This window comes from Sorex araneus, chromosome 3 (assembly GCF_027595985.1).
Source record: "Sorex araneus isolate mSorAra2 chromosome 3, mSorAra2.pri, whole genome shotgun sequence".
NCBI classification, from domain to species: Eukaryota; Metazoa; Chordata; class Mammalia; order Eulipotyphla; family Soricidae; genus Sorex; species Sorex araneus.
Genome location: NC_073304.1, coordinates 192,238,788 through 192,256,680, shown reverse-complemented (window position 1 = coordinate 192,256,680; position 17,893 = coordinate 192,238,788). Strand labels below are relative to the sequence as shown.

Here is a 17,893-nt window from a genome sequence, read left to right as displayed (position 1 = left end):
CTTTTACATATTTATTTATACGGACTGGAGTGATAACACGGTGGGTAGGGTATTTGCCTTGCATTCGGCCAACCCGGGTTCGATTCCTCTGTCCCTCTCAGAGAGCCCGGCAAGCTACCAAGAGTATTCTGCCTGCACAGCAGAATGGCAAGCTACCCATGGTGTGTTCGATATGCCAAACACAGTAACAAGTCTTACAATGGAGATGTTACTGGTGCCTGTTCGAGCAAATCGATGAACAACGGGACAACAGTGCTACATCTTATTTATATGTTTTTGTACATGTATCTATAACATGCACTCTGAACATGTTAAACTTTCTTTTTGTATTTTCTAAACTATAAACCTAGAAAATTGATAGCACAGCGGGTAGAGTGTTTGCCTTGCATGCGGGCGACCTGGGTTCGATTCCCAGCATCCCATATGGTCCCCTGAGCACCGCCAGGGATAATTTCTGAGTGCAGAGCCAGGAATAACCCCTGTGCATCACCGGGTGACCCCCCCCAAAAAAAAGCAAAAAAAAACCCTAGAAATGTGCTACTTAGGTTTAAATAAATCATACTGGTTATGCCTGTCGCTAACACCCTAAAACCCATTGTAGAGCATCCAAACTTCCCTTTTATTTTTTTTGGTGCAATGTTCAGGGGTCACTCTGAAAGGCACAAGGTGACAACAGGCCTTCTGCATACACAGCCTGCACTCAGCACTTAGACAGCTGAGTTGCCTAGCTCTGGCCTGAACTCTCAAACCTTGTTTGCTATTCGAAAACCCCTCCATATCCTTATTTGAACCAACATGTAACCATTTTCAGTCAAGTTAGATATTTTCTAGGGATGATTTATACCTATGTCATTTAGAGTGATTTATATCCACACCATTCAAGTCTTTGAATTATCTTATGATTGTTCTTCTATTCCGCTCAAATATTTCATGATTTCTAGAGACCCTTTAAAGTGGTACCGATTATTAATTAATCCCATCTTTTATTTTTTTTGTTTTATTTTTTGCCAAATACAACAGTGCTCAGGGGATCACGCAGTTCTGGGGCTTAGACCTGCGGCGCTCTCATGAAAGCATGTGTTCCAGCCCTTTAAGCCAGCTCGCCAAAGATTTAGCTCTTTTGCGAAAAATATTCAAAGATTTCTCTCTTCAAAAGATCACCAAGCCAAATATTTGGCCATATTTTTATTTACTACATATTCTATAAACATATACAATACATGCTACAAAAAAACATTTTTTTAAATTTAACTGTCAAGAAAGTGTATAGTGTTATAATACAATGGCACATGTTCATATTTTATTTCAAATTGGTTTGCATTATCACCCATTCCAAACCATTAATAGTGAAATGTTACTTAAGGATAATTAAAAATTCTATCTGCAATATTAACAATAAACAATTCCAACAAATTAATAAGAATTAACCATGTCAAATATTAGTATCCAAAAAAATGTGGGTTTTTTGCAGAAATGATTATATAAAATATAGCAGCCAATTTCAGTTTACTTTGCTCTGTGACAATGCACATATGCATTTATATAGGCTTCGAGCATTTGCTTTTGGAAGATACTTATAAGAAGTCCTTTTAATTTCTTAAGGTACAACAACGGCCATATTCAGCCAAATCCAACTCAACAATTCATGTCACGTAATGGCTTCAGACAACTGATCACTGAGAAATTCTTCTGACTTAGGTAAAGTTGCATGTCGTAATAATATTACATATGATGAAAAGAGACATTACAAAGTCAAAGGCAAAAGAAAATACAAACATTCAACTCAGTTGTGACAAGATTCAATGGGTATTGGATTTTATAGTATCTATATTCAAACTGAAAATCTAACAGAGTAGTCAGCTGGAATTAGGTCTAGTATTGCAAGTCTGTTCACTCAACATTACTGAGCACCCACTATGTGCATAGCACTGTGATAACATTTTAAAAGTAGAGTATTAATGTCTTTATCAAGCATTACCTTAATGTGAGGTAAAAATATATAAATTAGTATCAATTCATTAGTTTGTTGTGGTAATGTACGCAGTTCTGTGCCAGCTGGCTTTTCTGTGCCACATAATGAGCTTCTTCATGACCCTCACTCACTCACACCAACATCTGTATCTATATACCGATGATGACAGGCATGACGATAATCACTGGGACACCATAATTTGGTAGATTTTTTCAAATAACATAAATGAATCATTAATAATTAGAAATATACCTTACTTTTCTAAAATAAGGCCCAAAGCAAGATACAAGGTGTTCTGTTAAGTCATGTCATACAACACCACAGACCAGTAAGGACCTTTCTAGACAGGGAACTAACTTTTTAAGTTTTATAGTGTAGTCTAAATAACCTAGATCATTTTTGGTCTCAGAAGTCTATTTTTTTGGAGCACCTGACCCCATAAAACCATTCCATACTTAAAAGGGGTTTGTAAACTAAACCTGAAAGAGCCAAAAAGGAAGGTAGTTTATAACGTAATTCACGTCAAGCACAATCGTGGCCGATAATGTAATATATAATCACATAAGTAAGTAATTCATGATTGGATCAAATATTTTTCAAAGCACTCTCATCTCAAATTCATGTTATTTGATCTTGACTTTTTATACAAGTTGCACATAAAGCAAAGGACAGAATTTGGCCCCACAACCTTCTATGGAATATCCTAAGTAATTGGTCCATCCACTCCAAGTAGAAGCTAAGAATCCCAAAGAATCCCCTATTAGGATACTGGCACTCAGGAGAAATGGCCCCGCTGGATCCCATTAGCCCCGGGTCTGTGTAGACGCAGCAGCAGCGTGAACCTACTACAACCCTGTGGGGGAAGGCAGAGAGCTGGAAGTTTTGCTGTCCACTCAGTGAATCCAATACTGCCTTAAAGCTATGCACTGAATAAAGTGCTCTGCACATCCCACTTGTCATCTGGAATTAAAATAAAACATTCCTCTTAAGAGTCAACCTAAACCTTTTTGGTAAAAGAATGACAAGGGTTGAAACAATCCCAAGAAAAAAGTGTGAAGCATTGACTAGGAAGGTAGACAAATGCCTCTAGTAGTGTCCTCAGAATTCTCAGGATTCGAACTGTCAGAATGAGTCATATGATGGTCGTGTTCTGTAAATGAAAAAGCAGTCCCACTGGGTACTAGCCACATGGTGCATGGTTACTTCATGGGGGAGGAAGGGAACAGTCTGTTGCCATTGACAGTATGATTTCAGAATGAAAGCAAAACCACTGAATAAATCCGGCAAGCAGTGTGCAACATTCCTCTCCTGCTCATCAGTTCCCACAGGCTGAGCTGCACCACCTGAGAGGAAGGAGGTACTCGGATACACTCGGGTGTGGCTCTACCACCTAATAATGCCAATTCAGAAATGAATACACAAGCCCTCCAGTTTCGTACCCTAAACATGGTAAATGAGACTAGGGATGGAACAGTTCAGCCAGAAAAAGATCACAGGTAACAGAATACTTATATATAAACTAAACTGCTTTGACATCTGTAAGAAAATTGTATGGATGGCAATTTGGGGGGAAAAAAAAGATTGTTCCCATCTGTCAGCCACACTGTTGAGCTATACTCAGCTGAAGTCCTCATCGGGATTCTGTTGATCCAGCAGACGGACATGTGTGAACGGGAAGTGACCTCGTTTGCCATTACACTCCCCTTCCCACTGACCACTCACATTAATCTTCGTAACCTTTACCAGCTCACCGACCTGCAGGAGGAGAATAAGGAGAACACTTTATTCCTGGTTATAAATGCAAACCAAAGAAATCCGTTCCCTGGTTAGCATACCCTGCCCACATGATTACTCTAGGGCAGAGTTACAGAAATGACCGTTTGATGCCTCCCAAGCCCCAGCCACCAGAATTGATTATGTGTGGTTAATGCAGGCAGAAGGAAGAAGTGATTTTAGCAGTACAGAGAAATAGAGTACAAAAGAAGAAAATGCTGTTTCTCAGGAGTCTCAGTTGTTTCTGGATGAGCAAAACCAATCAAAGCTAGCATTCCTTTTCTTCTTACCCATGATCTTTAGCTTCCTTCTGATCCCCAGGTCCTTCCTGGCTTAGGGGAAAGAGCAAGTTCCCTCTCTCCTCCCTAGCACAGAGCAGCAACACGACCCTCCAGGCCTACTCTTCTACATATATCCTCTCCTGCTACTGTTTATAAAGGGTTCCCCCACAAGGCAGGTATGGGCCCAAATTCCAGCAGTTCCCTGCAAATTCCCTTCCTCCTTCAGCAAACTCTACCTGGCTGATTACTACCTGAAACCTCAACCTTCCCTGTGTTGACAGAACTTGCTCTTCCCTCAATGCTACTTGTTACCTATTTATTCATAAGGGGGCACCATATATTTGCTTGCTTCTGTTCTAAAAAAGTTTCTTATTGTAATAAGATTTTTTATTTTGGGGTTTGTGGGGGGGGGGGGGCCGAGGGGACAGCAATGCTCAGGAGTTAACTTATAGCCCTGCACTCAGGAATTAGACCTGGCAGGTCAGGGAACCATAAGGGATGCTGGGGATTGAACCCACATTGGCCACATATAAGGCAAATACTCTACCTGCTGTACTACCTTTCAAGCCCTTCAAATAGACCTTTTTATTTTTTGGGGGGAGGGTTTATTTTTGGCTTGTTTGGGGGCTATATTGGCAGTGCTCAGGGGGCTCTCCAGGATCATTACTGGCAGACTTGGGGGACAATACAGGGTGCTGGGGGCCAAACCTGGGTCAGCCGCATGCAAGGCAAGTAACTTACTCCCTGAACTGCTCCAGCCCCTCAAGTAGACATTTTTAACAATTTAGAATATAACTCTATCCTGCTATAAAACTTAAGACAAGGTGAGTCTAAGGAATGGCTTCATCATACGGAAAAACACTGAATAGTGATAAAGGCCCCAATAATCAATTAACTAGTAGCTTCATGTCTTGCCTTAAACTATCAGCATCTGAAATGAGCATACAAAAAAATAAACGGTAGCACTGTCGTCCCATTGTTCATCGATTTGCTCGAGCGGGCATCAGTAACATCTCCATTGTGAGACTTGTTACTGTTTTTGGCATATCGAATACACCACGAGTAGCTTGCCAAGCTCTGCCGAGAGGGTAGGATATTCTCGGTAGCTTGCCGGGCTCTCCAAGAGGGACAAAGGAATCAAACCTGGGTCGGCCGTGTGCAAGGTAAACGCCCTACCTGCTGTGCTAATGCTCCAGCCCAAATACATAAAAAAACCCCGAAATTTTAATTTGATTTCACTGAAACTATTCACTGAATTTTCTTTTTTTGCTTTTTGGGTCACACCCGGCAACGCACAGGGGTTACTCCTGGCTCTGCACTCAGGAATTACCCCTGGTAGTGCTCAGGGGACCATATGGGATGCTGGGAATCGAATCCGAGTCGACAAGGCAAACGCCCTGACTTCTGTGCTATTGCTCCGGCCCTCACTGAATTTTCGCAAGTACCTTTTTTTTTTTAGGTAAGTACTTCAAGCACTGTAGCACTGTCATCCCATTGTTCATCGATTTGCTCGAGCGGGCACCAATAACTTCTCCATTTTGAGACTTGTTGTTACTGTTTTTGGCATATCGAATATGCCCCGGGTAGCTTGCCAAGCTCTGCCATTCGGGGGCTCTCCGAAAGGGACGGAGGAATCGAGCCTGGGTTGGCTGCATGTAAGGCAAATGCCCTACCCGCTGTGTTACTGCTCCAGCCAAGTGCTTTTACAAAAAAGAAAAAAAGAAGTTTTTCTAGATACAGAGGTAGGCGCATTGCTGCACATTGTCGCCAGGAGTGACACCTTGACACCTGCCAGAGTCCTGCCAATTATGGGCCCACAAAACCAAAACCAATGGCCAGTGCAATAGTACATGAAAAGAAACACTTCCCTTTCAGGGCTGGAGCAATAGCACAGCAGGTAGGGCATTTGCCTTGCACGCGGCCGACCCCGGTTCAATTCCCAGCATCCCATATGGTACCCTGAGAACCGCCAGGAGTAATTCCTGAGTGCAGAGCCAGGAGTAACCCCTGTGCATTGCCAGGTGTGACCCAAAAAGAAAAAAAAACAAACAAAACCACTTCCCTTGCATGCTAACATGTTCAATGTTTACCCTGACTCGAATCTCTGGTACTGCCAGGTGTAACCCAAAATATCCTCAATAAAACCAACCAACCCAACCAAAAAAGCTTTTCCATATTATTTTTACCCCACTCTGCAATTCTAAGGGGCTACTATGATTAGGGGGCTATGTGGTCGTATGACAGGAATTATTTTCATCTTACAGATAAGAAAACTGAGGTTCAAAACAATTACATGAGGGGGCTGGAGCAATAGCACAGCGGGTAGGGCGTTTGCCTTGCACTCGGCCGACCCGGGTTCGATTCCCAGCATCCCATATGGTTCCCTGAGCACCGCCAGGAGTAATTCCTGAGTGCAGAGCCAGGAGTAGCCCCTGTGCATCGCCAGGTGTGACCCAAAAAGAAAAAACAAAAACAAACAAACAAAACAATTACATGATATATCTGAGGTTACAGGGCCAGACAAGGCATGGATCTGAGCCCAGATTATCTAGCTCCAAACCCTATTTAGATCTTTCTACTATACAAGGAACACAGCAACCAGGGTTCAAGGATTTTCTAAGAATGTCTGCAGGTCGACAACTAGCCAATGCTGATCTGAGTCTGGGTCCATGGCTTCTTCAGAGCCCTCCTGATTTACTATAAAGGAAATAACTTTACATACTGAACTGTAATTTCCTAAGGAACTGATAGAAAATGAGAGGTTGAAGCAGTTTGGGGGGGGGGGGTCAAAGAAATGCCAAAAAGAGGACAGATGGGGCTGGAGCGATAGCACAGCAGGTAGGGCATTTGCCTTGCACGCGGCTGACCCGGGTTCGATTCCCAGCATTCCATATGGTCCCTCGAGCACTGCCAGGACAAATTCCTGAGTGCAAAGCCAGGAGTAACCCCTGTGCATTGCCAGGTGTGACCCAAAAAGAAAAAGAAAAAAAAAATGGAGGACAGAGACCAGGGAATATTAGAGACAAGATAAGGTACCAGGGTAAGAAAATGCAATACAGTGGTGTCTGTATTTGGAAAAAAAAGTGTGTGCATATATATATATATATTTTTTTTTTGGGGGGGGTCACACCCAGTGATGCTCAGGGGTTACTCCTAGCATTGCACTCAGAAACCACTCCTGGTGGGGCTCTTAGGACAACATGGGATGCTGGATATCAAAGGTAGGCTACATGCAAGGAAAATGCCCAACCCGCTGTATACAGTTTCAGAAAATTAAGGCTGATGGTGTAAGAGAAGGAAGTATGGTACTGCATATGCATCCTTGGAAGCAGATGCAGTCCCTAGTCCCTAGAGTACTAGAGTTGCTTATGCCAAGTACTTTGAAAACCAAAGTTCCTGACATCTAAGCAGGGCAATCACAAGTTAAATTTTCAGTCTTTGAGGGAAGGGAAGTCTAGAAGCCTAAGGTGACATTTTCTCACTATCAATGATTCTAAAAGATCTCTGCTGGGGGTCTGGAGCGATACTACAGCGGGTAGGGCATTTGCCTTGCATGCAGCCGACCGAGTACGATCCCCCACACCCCATATGGTCCCCCGAGCACCGCCAGAAGTAATTTCTGAGTGCAAAGCCAGGAGTAACCCCTGTTACTGCTGGGTGTGACCCACAAAGAAAAAGCAAAAATTAAAAGATCTCTGCTGAATCTGGTAAGAGAGTTCAAAGAGCTGAGTGAATAATTTGCATGCAGGAGGCCAAGATTCAATCCCCAACACTGTATGGTCCTGAGCACCAACAGGAACAATTCTGGAAAAATCACTAGAGTGGCCCCAAAACCTAGCTAGTAAAAAACTAAGACTTCTTGGTCTTTAAGGCTAGAACTACAGCTTCCCAGAAAATCACCAAAATGACCAACACAAAGGGAAAGAAGAGAGGCAACTACTTATATGTTCTCTAGACCTCTGAAAAAACATATCCTTACACATATGGATCTACAATAATTGTAGATATAAAGGGAATGGCTAATGTTCAAAGAGTGACATCCCGCAAAAGTCACTAAGGCAAAACTGGGAATGTCTACCATGTTATCCTTTATGCTGCTGGCATTCTTATAAACAAATACAAGCAAAATTCTTACCAAGAGAACTTGGTTTGTTTTTTCTGGCCACACAGTCCTCTGTAAAATACAGTTCTTTCCCCAGACAGAAACCACACTAGCAAGTGTGTAACTCTGCCTGTCAGGCAACAACTCACTAAGATTATTCCTGAGGGCCAAACCAGGGAGTGGGAGGAGGGTACATAAGGATTTCAAACTTGGCCTACGTACTACTTTACAAACAAAGAGAAAATAAAAAAACAAAGAACAAAAAAGCCAATTTCTTGTCCCAGAAATGTTATAAACTGAAGACATAAAGGGATGAGTACAGTAATAATTATAGCTCTAGATTTTGACAAGATTTCAAAATTCAAATAAGGACAAGCACTAGCTTTTTGGGGTTTGTTTCTGGGCCACACCCAGTGGTGTTCAGGGATTACTTTTTTTTTTTATTTTTGGGTCACACCCAGCAATGCTCAGGAATTACTTACTCCTGGCAGTGCTGGGGAACCAAACCATATAGGATGCTGGGAATCGAACCTGGGTTGGCCCTGTGCAAGGCAAACACCCTACCTGCTGTGCTATGGCTCCAGCCCCTCAGGGATTACTCTTGATGGTGCTCATGGGACCATATACGGAGCCAAGGCTTGAACCCTGACTGCTGTGTGCAAGACAAACATCCTACCTGCTGTACTATGGCTCTGGCCCCTTGAAAAATTGAGTTTTCGATGATCCAAGATTTGAGAAATACAGGGATACATAGCTTAATGGTAATTACAGGTACTTCCAACAGAAAGGGGAGGGCCACCCCCAAAATACTGATCACATGCCAAGTGTATGCTTCGCATTAAGGAGACCTGAGTTCAATCCCTGGTACCATATCTCCCTCAGCACCACCGGTGAGTACTGCCAGGTGTGGCCCCCCCAAAGACAAAAATTAAATAAAATAAAAGGGGATCTGGGATGGCTCAGTGAATGGCAAGTGTCTTGCAAGTAAGGAATCAAGAGTAAACTCTGGGGGCTGGAGCAACAGCACAGCGGGTAGGGCGTTTGCCTTGCAAGCGGCCAGCCAGGTTCAATTCCCAGCATCCCTTATGGTCCCCCAAGCACCACCAGGATTGATTCCTGAGAGCAGAGCCAAGAGTAAGTAACCCCTGAGCATCGGCAGGTGTGACCCAAAAAGCAAAAAAAAAAAAAAAAAAAAAGAGTGAAACCCCGCTTCTGTCTCAAGCAGTATCAGCAATCTCTGAATCTCTGGCAGACCACAGAAGGTGCTAGGGCTTACTCCTGCCTCTGTGTTCAGGGATCACTCCTGGTGGGGTTCAGGTGACCATATGGGATGTTGGGGATTGAACCCGGTTGTGTGCAAGCAGGGCAAATGCTCTACCTGTTGTTGTACTATAACTCTGGTCTGTATTTTGACATCTCTTATTGCAAATAGAGCTCAATGGTAACTAATCCAATTGCTCAGACACTGGAGGCAAGGCCTTTCGATTCTCTATAGGTGATTTCTGATCAACTATTTTACTTTTACTTTGGAATACTAACTATGAACTGTAATAGTGTAGCCCAGAGATCCCCAACCTTCTTGGTTTGTTACATCCAGAGTGCTTCAGTACTATTTCATAGTTCTCCAGGCAAAAAGGAATACCTAATAGGCTGGTGCGATAGTACCAGTAATAGTACCATTCTCAATAAAGGACAGGGCACTTGCCTTGCACATGGCCATCTGGTTTGATCTCTGGCACTGCGGAGATCAGTGAGTACAGAGCCCCTGAGTACTGCTGGATGTGACCCAAAATCAAAACAACCAAAAAATTCCGAGGAGTTCCATTTATTATGTTCAAATTATTTATAATAGCAGGGGTGAGAAACAGCATAATTACAAGGAAACTAGGGTTGTGGCGCTCATTGGCTCAGTATATGCTTTTCAGGTATGAGACCCTGGGTTCTATTTATTTGTTTGCTTATTTATGTACTGCTGGAGAGTGTACCTGGAGCAAGAGCTCTACTGCTGAGCTGTATCTCTGGCCTAAATATTTTATTTTTGAGTGACAAAACTTCCAGCTCTAGTGCTTGGGCTTCTTTGGGCAGTGTTTGGGGGACCATGCTGTGTCATCCAGAACTTTCACACACAAAGCTTGTGCTCGGCCCTTTAGGCTCTTTTTCCCTGGCACAAATAATCATTTTTGGGGTTTTTTTTTTGGGGGGGACACACTTGACAGTGATTTACGTTACTATTGCTCTGTGCTTGGCAGGCCACGAAGTGCTGGGAGTCAAACCCAGGCTTTCAGGGAGAGAGATTAAGCTCTGCTCCTTTCATTACCCCATCCTGGTTAGATTTCCTGGCACCACATATGGCCTCCCAATGTCACTCCTGAGCACCACTGGGTGGTGGCTCAAAACCCCAAAGCACAAAAGTCAAAACAAATCCAGTCTCCTTCACACAAAGCATGCTCTTAGCCTATTAAATTATCCTTCCCTGAAGGCAACATGTGGCCGATACTGGTTTCAACCCCTGGTAGCCCAGTATGTTCTCCTAAGCACTGCCAGGAGGGAACCCTGAACACAGAGGCAGGAAGAAGTAGGTACTTCTAGGTGTGGCCCAGAAACGTGTGTGTGCGTGAGGGAGGGGAGGGGGTGTCAAAATAGAATGATAGGAGGAGTAAAAGTTGTTACTATTCTCAATAAAATGTGAAATACATAGCAACAATCTTAGGAAAATTAAAAACTGTAGGGCCAGAGAGCACAATTGGCTATCTCTGAAGCTTTGTACACAGGATAACAAGCTTTAATCCCCAGCATAGCAGAGCTAGGAGTAACCCTCAAACACTGGGTATGGCCTCAAGACCGAGTTGGGCGGGGGGTGGGGGGTGGGGGGAGAGACACACAACTGGGGATGAAATCAGGAGTAGGGAAAACTGAGGACAAGGATGTAGGATAGAGATCAGGGTAGAGCACTTGCCTTGTTTGTGTGCGGTCCTGAACTCAATCCCTGGAACCAGAACCCCGAAAATCTCTAATGTGACTATACTACAGCAAGATAGATAATACAGCAAGTACGACACCTGTCTTGCACAGCAGCCAACCTAGGTTCAATGCCCAGCACCACATACAGACCCCTGACCCCCCACCAGGAGGGATCCCTGAGCCCAGAGCCATGAACAGTAAGTTTTCTGTTTTTCCTTTTTTGGGTCACACCTGGCGATGCACAGGGATTACTCCTAGCTCATGCACTCAGGAATTACTCCTGACAGTGCTCGGGGTCCACATGGGATGCTGGGAATCGAACCCGGCCAGCCTCGTGCAAGGTAAACGCCCTACCTGCTGTGCTACCACTACAGCCCCTGAACAGCAAGTTTTGAACACTGCCAGGATCAAGAGAGAAAGAGAAATTAAAGATGAGGGGCCAGAGTGATAATACAGGGGGTGGGACAATTGCCTTGCATATGGCAGGCCAGGTTTGCTCCCTGGCACCCCAAGTTCTACTAGGAATGATCCCTGGGAGCTCAGGTAGCAGTCCCTGAGCTCTGCCGGGTGTGGCCCCAAAACAAGAGAAAAGTAATTATGTTCTAGAACAGAGTCTTCAAAACTTTCAATACTTGTAAGTTATATTTCTCATTATTTTAGTTTCCAGTGAGTCAGATCAAATACTATAGTAGTTAAGGGAATTAGATCAAAGATTAAAACTATGTAAAGGTATCTGTTTCAGCATTAGTCTTTTAAAATCACTTAGCATATCTGCAATTTAAAATCTTTCTTAAGGAGCTCCAGGATGGAACAGATGGTGTCTGTCTTTCAGTTAAATTCCTGTAGAATAAGGCTGACCGACCCACAGACCCAGTAAACACCCCATCTTTGTTTCCTTTTAGAATTCCTTCTTTCCATAGCCTTCGTCTCTTCTAGAGAAATCTGGTGGGTGGGAAAAGGGTAAAACATAGTATCTTATGTTCTAGTGATTCTGCTAACAATTAACCACACAGGGAATAGGGAAAACCCAGTCATTCCTAAACTGGTTTGTTTGGGGAGGAAAAGGGAGGTCATACCTGATGGTGTTCAGGGGTTACTCGTTAGTGTCTGGGGGAACATATGGTGCCAAGAAGTGAACCAGGACCTCCCACATACACCTCTCACATACAAAGTATGTGCTCAGGGGCTGAAGTGATAGCACAGCGGGTAGGGTGTTTGCCTTGCACTCGGCCAACCCGGGTTGGAATCCCAGCATCCCATATGGTCCCGAGTACCACCAGGGGTGGTTCCTGAGCGCACAGCCAAGAGTAATCCCTGTGCATCGCCGGGTGTGACCAAAAAAGCAACAACAACAAAAAAGTATGTGCTCAGCCCATTATCTGACACCTTGAGGACTGTTTTTAAAACCAGGGACCACCTGAGACTGCCAGGAATAACTCCTGAACAGATCCAGGAATGAGCCCTGAGCATCACTAGGCGTGGCTCAAAACTCAAAATAAATTAATTAAAATGGGGACCAGGGGCCAGAGAGATAGTATGCATTGAACAGGGTGTTTGTCTTGCACCTGGCTAACCCATGTTTGATTCCCAGCACCCCATATGGTCCCCCGATTCCTCCTGGAGTGATCCTTAAGTGCAGAGCCAGGAGTAAACCCTGAGCACCTCTGGGTGTGACCCTAAAACAAAAACAAAAATAGGGGGCTGGAGCGATAGCACAGTGGGTAGGGCTGTGTTTGCCTTGCATGCAGCTGACCTAGATTCAATCCCCAGCATTCCATACAGTCCCCCAAACACCACTAGGAGTAATTCTTGAGTGCAGAGCCAGGTGTAACCCAAAAGCAAAGGGAAAAAAAGGGGGCAGCAGAGGGGTAGTACAGGGGTTAGACAGTTGCTTTGCATGTAACAGACCCTGATTTGAATCTCTGGAGCTACATATGATGACTCCTGACCTGAGCCAGGAACATACCCTGCACATTTATTTGCATGTACCCCAATGCCACCAAAGTAAGGACGTCACAGGGAGCACAGGGGGCAAAGGGCATGCCTGGCATGTCTGACCCTGGTTCCACCCCCAGTATTGCGTATGGATCCCAGAGCACCACCAGAGGTCACTCCTGAGCAGAGCCAAAAACTTCCTGTGCACTGCTAGGGTGTGGGCCCGAATCCCATGCCCCACACTCCAAATTAACAATTTAGGGTCTAGAGAAAACACAGAAGTTAAGGTACTTGCCTTGCAAGTGGCAGACCCTGGTAAAGCATGCATCTTGTGTGTGGGATGCCCTGAGTTGAGGCCAAACCAAACAAAAACAAAGGTGGTTTGGTCAAACAAAAGAGGAAACCTAATTGTGTTACAACCATAATTCTCCTAGCTATTTCCTGGGAGACCAGGAAAAGCAGTCTCATGGCTTCTGGTAACATTTTTACTCCATGATTCTGCCCAATTATAAGATGTAATGATTACGGGCTGGAGCGATAGCACAGAGGTAGTGCGTTTGCCTTGCACGGGGCCGACCTGGGTTTGATTCCCAGCATCCCATATGGTCCACCAAGCACCGCCAGGGGTAATTCCTGAGTGCATGAGCCAGGAGTAACCCCTGTGCATCGCCGGGTGTGATCCAAAAAGCAAAAAAAAAGGGGCTGGAGCAATAGCACAGCGGGTAGGGTGTTTGCCTTGCACGCGGCCGACCCAGGTTCAATTCCCAGCATCCCATATGGTCCCCTGAGCACCGCCAGGAGTAATTCCTGAGTGCAGAGCCAGGAATGACCCCTGTGCATTGCCGGGTGTGACCCAAAAAGCAAAAAAAAAAAAAAAGAGTATTAAAACTCCACACCAAGTACCTACAACCGGAGAGACAGTATTCATTCAGCACCCCAGTTTGATCCTTGGCACTCTGTGAGGACTTCTGGGAGTGACTCCCATCCCCCTGAAATCAAGAGTCTCTGAATCTTGTTTGTGGACGACACATAGTGATAAGCAAAGATCTTAGGGTATGATACAAGGACAATCTAAGCCTTCTGGGAAGTAAAGTATATGCTCTTGCCCTTTGAGCTCCATTTCTTGGACTCTTGTTTGGGGGCCATACCTGGCCCAGCTCAGGACTTACTCTTGGATCTGTGCTCAGAGATTACTCCTAGCAGGGCTTGGGAGGCCATTCACGGTGTCAGGAATCAAAACCAGGTAGGCAGCATGCAAAGCAATCACCCTAGCCCCTGTTCTCTCTCCAGACCCCAGAGCTCCATCTTCTAGTTTGGTTTGGCCTATACCCAGCAGTACTTCAGAGCTACTCTCAACAAGGTACTCTGGTCATGTCCAGAGAGGCCTGAGGATCATGCCATGTCCAGGGTCAAACCTGAAGCTCCCACATGCAGAGCATGTGCTCTAGCCCTCTGAGCCATCTCCTCAGTCCTGAGTATCTGAATCTTTTTTTTTTTCTGGGTTACACCCAGCAATGCTCAGGGGTTACTCCTGGCAGTGCTCAGGGGTAACTGGGATGGGAAGGTGGGAATTGAATCTGGGTCGGCTGCGTGCAAGGCAAATGCCCTACCCACTGTGCTATTGCTCCATCCTCAGGTCAGTAGAGTAAACATTAGCTCCTGTGAAAAAAGACAGAAAAGAACTGTGGCCCTCCACAGTGGAGCTGATTACATGCCGTCACTGAAGCCACAAAGCTTTAGTGTCTCCTTTAGGACAATAGTAGGGCTCAATCAAAAAGAATCAGCTTAGGGCTAGACAGTACCGGGGTTAAGCACTTGCCTTGAATGCAGCTGGCCTGGATTCAATCCCCAGCCCCACATGACCCCCTGAACCCCACCAGGAGTGACCCCTAAGCACTGCTATGTGTGCACCCTCCACCTCAAAATAAACAATCAGCAGAAATTTGGTTGTGGTAGAAAAGACACACACAAAAAAACTGGGGTCCTTCATATTTCTACCTCCAAATGGCCTTTTTTCTGGTGGGTGGGGAAGGGGTGGGACAGGGGGCCTATTCTGAGGTGCTTAGGCTATTCCTGGCTTTGTACTCAAAAGTTACTCCTGGGGGTATTCAGGGGTTCCTATGTGGTGCTGGGAATTCAAACCAGGGTCACTGCAATGGCACCTAAAAGCAAGGGTCTTTATTTTTTTTCTTGGTTACTGGCCCATACCTGGGTATACTTGGAACTTACTCCTGGTTCTGCTAAAGATTATTTCTGGTAGTATTTAGGGGCCATGATGATGCTGGGGATCATATCTGAACTGAGTGCAAGGCAAGCACCTTACTGTATCTCCAGCCCACAAGGCACTTGTCTTATAGCCTATACTATCCTTCTGAACCTCCAAGTTAGTCTTAATAACGGATCCATCTATATAAACATCTAGTGCTTTCATATAACAAGAGCATCCAAGAGTGCTTTCCAGTTCTAAAACTCCATGATGTAAATGAGTACCTTTTCTTTTTAAAGTTATCACGTATTTGTTTTAATTTTTTGTTTTTGGGCCACACCTCATGGTGCAGAGGGCTTTCTCCTGGGTCTACAATCAGGTATCATTTCTGGCAGTGCTCAGGGGACAATAGGGGTGCCTGGGATCAGCTGCCTGCAAGGCAAACATCCTATCCATTGTACTAACATTCTGGCCTCCTATCTAAGGTATTTAAGCGCTATTGCTTGAAGTTATTTGTTCTAACTTGAAAGAACTTAAAAAAAAAAACTCATCTTTAGCAATAAACGCAAGGCTCACAACCAAATATATCCAAGCAAAAGAGAAAGGGTTCTGAAATCATAAACTAGTTTTCTACTTAAATCTTTATTTCATAAGATTTATCTTTACATCAGGGAAAGAAACTCAATCACTTCTGAGCACTGTAGCCTCTAACCAAGGCAGACATTATAAACAATTCTTGCTGAGAAAAGGAAATGCAAATAAAAACAAAATTAATATGGTCTCTCTGGCTTATTTCATGAATGCTATTTTCACATTCCAGTACAGTGATAATAAGGCCTGCAATAAATCTTAGTATCACAGCTATGTGCACAGGGCCACGTTAGATAGAGCCATCACTTGAGCTTAAATGGTAGTAGGAGGCTAAAAACTTTCCCTATCCTCCAAATTCTAAGTGTAAAAAACTGGCGTGATCTACACAACAAACATTTCACTCGCTAGAAAAAAACAGGGACACTTTTAAGTCATATTAGCCCCCCAAATACATATTTCCTGGGGTCAGAAAGATAACTCAAAATGTGGGTCAATGGGCTTCATGCTTTTTGTATGCAGGAGGCCCAGGTTTAAGTCTAGCACCCCCATGGTGTCCTGAGCACTGCATGCATGGCCCCCAAGACAAAAAAAAGATACACACTTCCTTTTTTTCCCTTCTTTTCCCTCTGTTTTCCTTAGTCACTCTTAGCTATGCTCAAGGGGCCATGTGGTACTGTGGTACTGGGGATAAACCAAGGTCTCTGGACCAGGAAATTACTCAACAGGCTAGAGCTCATGCTTTACGTGCAGGACATCCAAGTTTAATCCTAGCATCACATGGTTCCCTGAGGACAGTCTGAAGTAGCCACTAAGCACTGCCGTGTATGGCCCCAAAACAAGAAGAAAACAAAGAACAGGCCTCCTGCATAAAAGCACTTGTTCAGCCTGCTGAGTTCTCTCAAGGCCCTCCACAATAAATACTTGAGGGGGGAAACCCATTCTCAGTCAAATCAACTAACCCTTCTTTGTACCCATTGTCCAGAATATAAAGTTATTTGAAACCTATAGTCTTTGGGAATGGTTCAAATAAATTCTAGCTCGTTTGGGGCTGGAGTGATAGCACAGCGGGTAGGGCGTTTGCCTTGCACGCGACCGACCCGGGTTCGAATCCCAGCATCCCATATGGTCCCCTGAGCACCGCCAGGGGTGATTCCTGAGTGCATGAGCCAGGAGTGACCCCTGTGCATCGCCAGGTGTGACCCAAAAAGCAAAAAAAAAAAAAAAAAAAAAAAATTCTAGCTCGTTCTCTGAAGAAAAAAATCCAGAGAAGATAGCTCTACTCAGTGTGTGAATATGACTCAAAGAAATAAAAATTTAGGGGCCAGAGAGATATTAAAACAGGTAGGGCTCCATATACAGATTTGACCCATGCCACTGTTCTTCATGTCCTGCCAAGAGTGATAAGAGTGATCCCTGAGTGCAGAACCGGGATGAGAATCACCAAGTGTGGCCCAACAACCAAAAAGGAAAAAAAAAATTAGGGAAGATTTCAATTTACAGGAATATTCTTGCCCTTTCTCTGCTAATCTGTGCTCATATAACCAGTCAGTGATGCTCAAGTTACTCCTGGCTCTATATGCTCAGTAATTTCTCCTGGCAGTGCTCAGGGGATCATATGGGATGCCGGAGACTGAACCCAGGTGGGATGTGCACATGTGCAAGGCGAGCATCTTATCCACAGTACTATATAGCTCAGGCCCCAAAACCAGCTACTTTCTTACCTTCAAGTTACTTATCAGTAGGCTCTGAAGAATAAAATACACGCTACCTCTGTCTGCCTCTGTAGTTTTATGCTCAACTACTAGGACAGCGTAACTCAGAAAGGAAAAGAGGGAGGAAGGACATAAAGCTGCAAGTGCTAGAGAGGAATAAATATAATTCAAGGGTCGGCCAGGAGATGGATTACTACTATAGATTATTATTAAGGAAAACCATTCACCAGTCAAAGGCAAAATTTTTTCTCAATAGAAATCACCTCCAGGACCAAGGAGATACTTAATACTTTTGGGGGTGGGGAAACAATGAGGGAGAGAAACTGGCTTCTTGCCTATAAAATATTTAAAAATAAATAA

General features: G+C 44.3%; 1 protein-coding gene across 2 annotated transcripts in view; it reads right to left on the bottom strand.

Annotated features, from left to right (window-relative positions):
* Positions 1 to 1,156: 1,156 nt before the first annotated feature.
* The window catches only part of CRK (CRK proto-oncogene, adaptor protein), a 35,015-nt gene continuing 18,278 nt past the window's right edge, over positions 1,157 to 17,893 (bottom strand). The window contains exon 3 of one of the 2 annotated variants that reach the window (XM_004604986.2): positions 1,157 to 3,727. In XM_004604986.2, coding sequence (XP_004605043.1) covers positions 3,590 to 3,727 — 138 coding nt within the window. In that variant the 3' untranslated portion in view covers positions 1,157 to 3,589. The remainder of the gene's footprint in view (positions 3,728 to 17,893) is intronic. The other variant, XM_004604987.2, reaches the window with a different exon arrangement.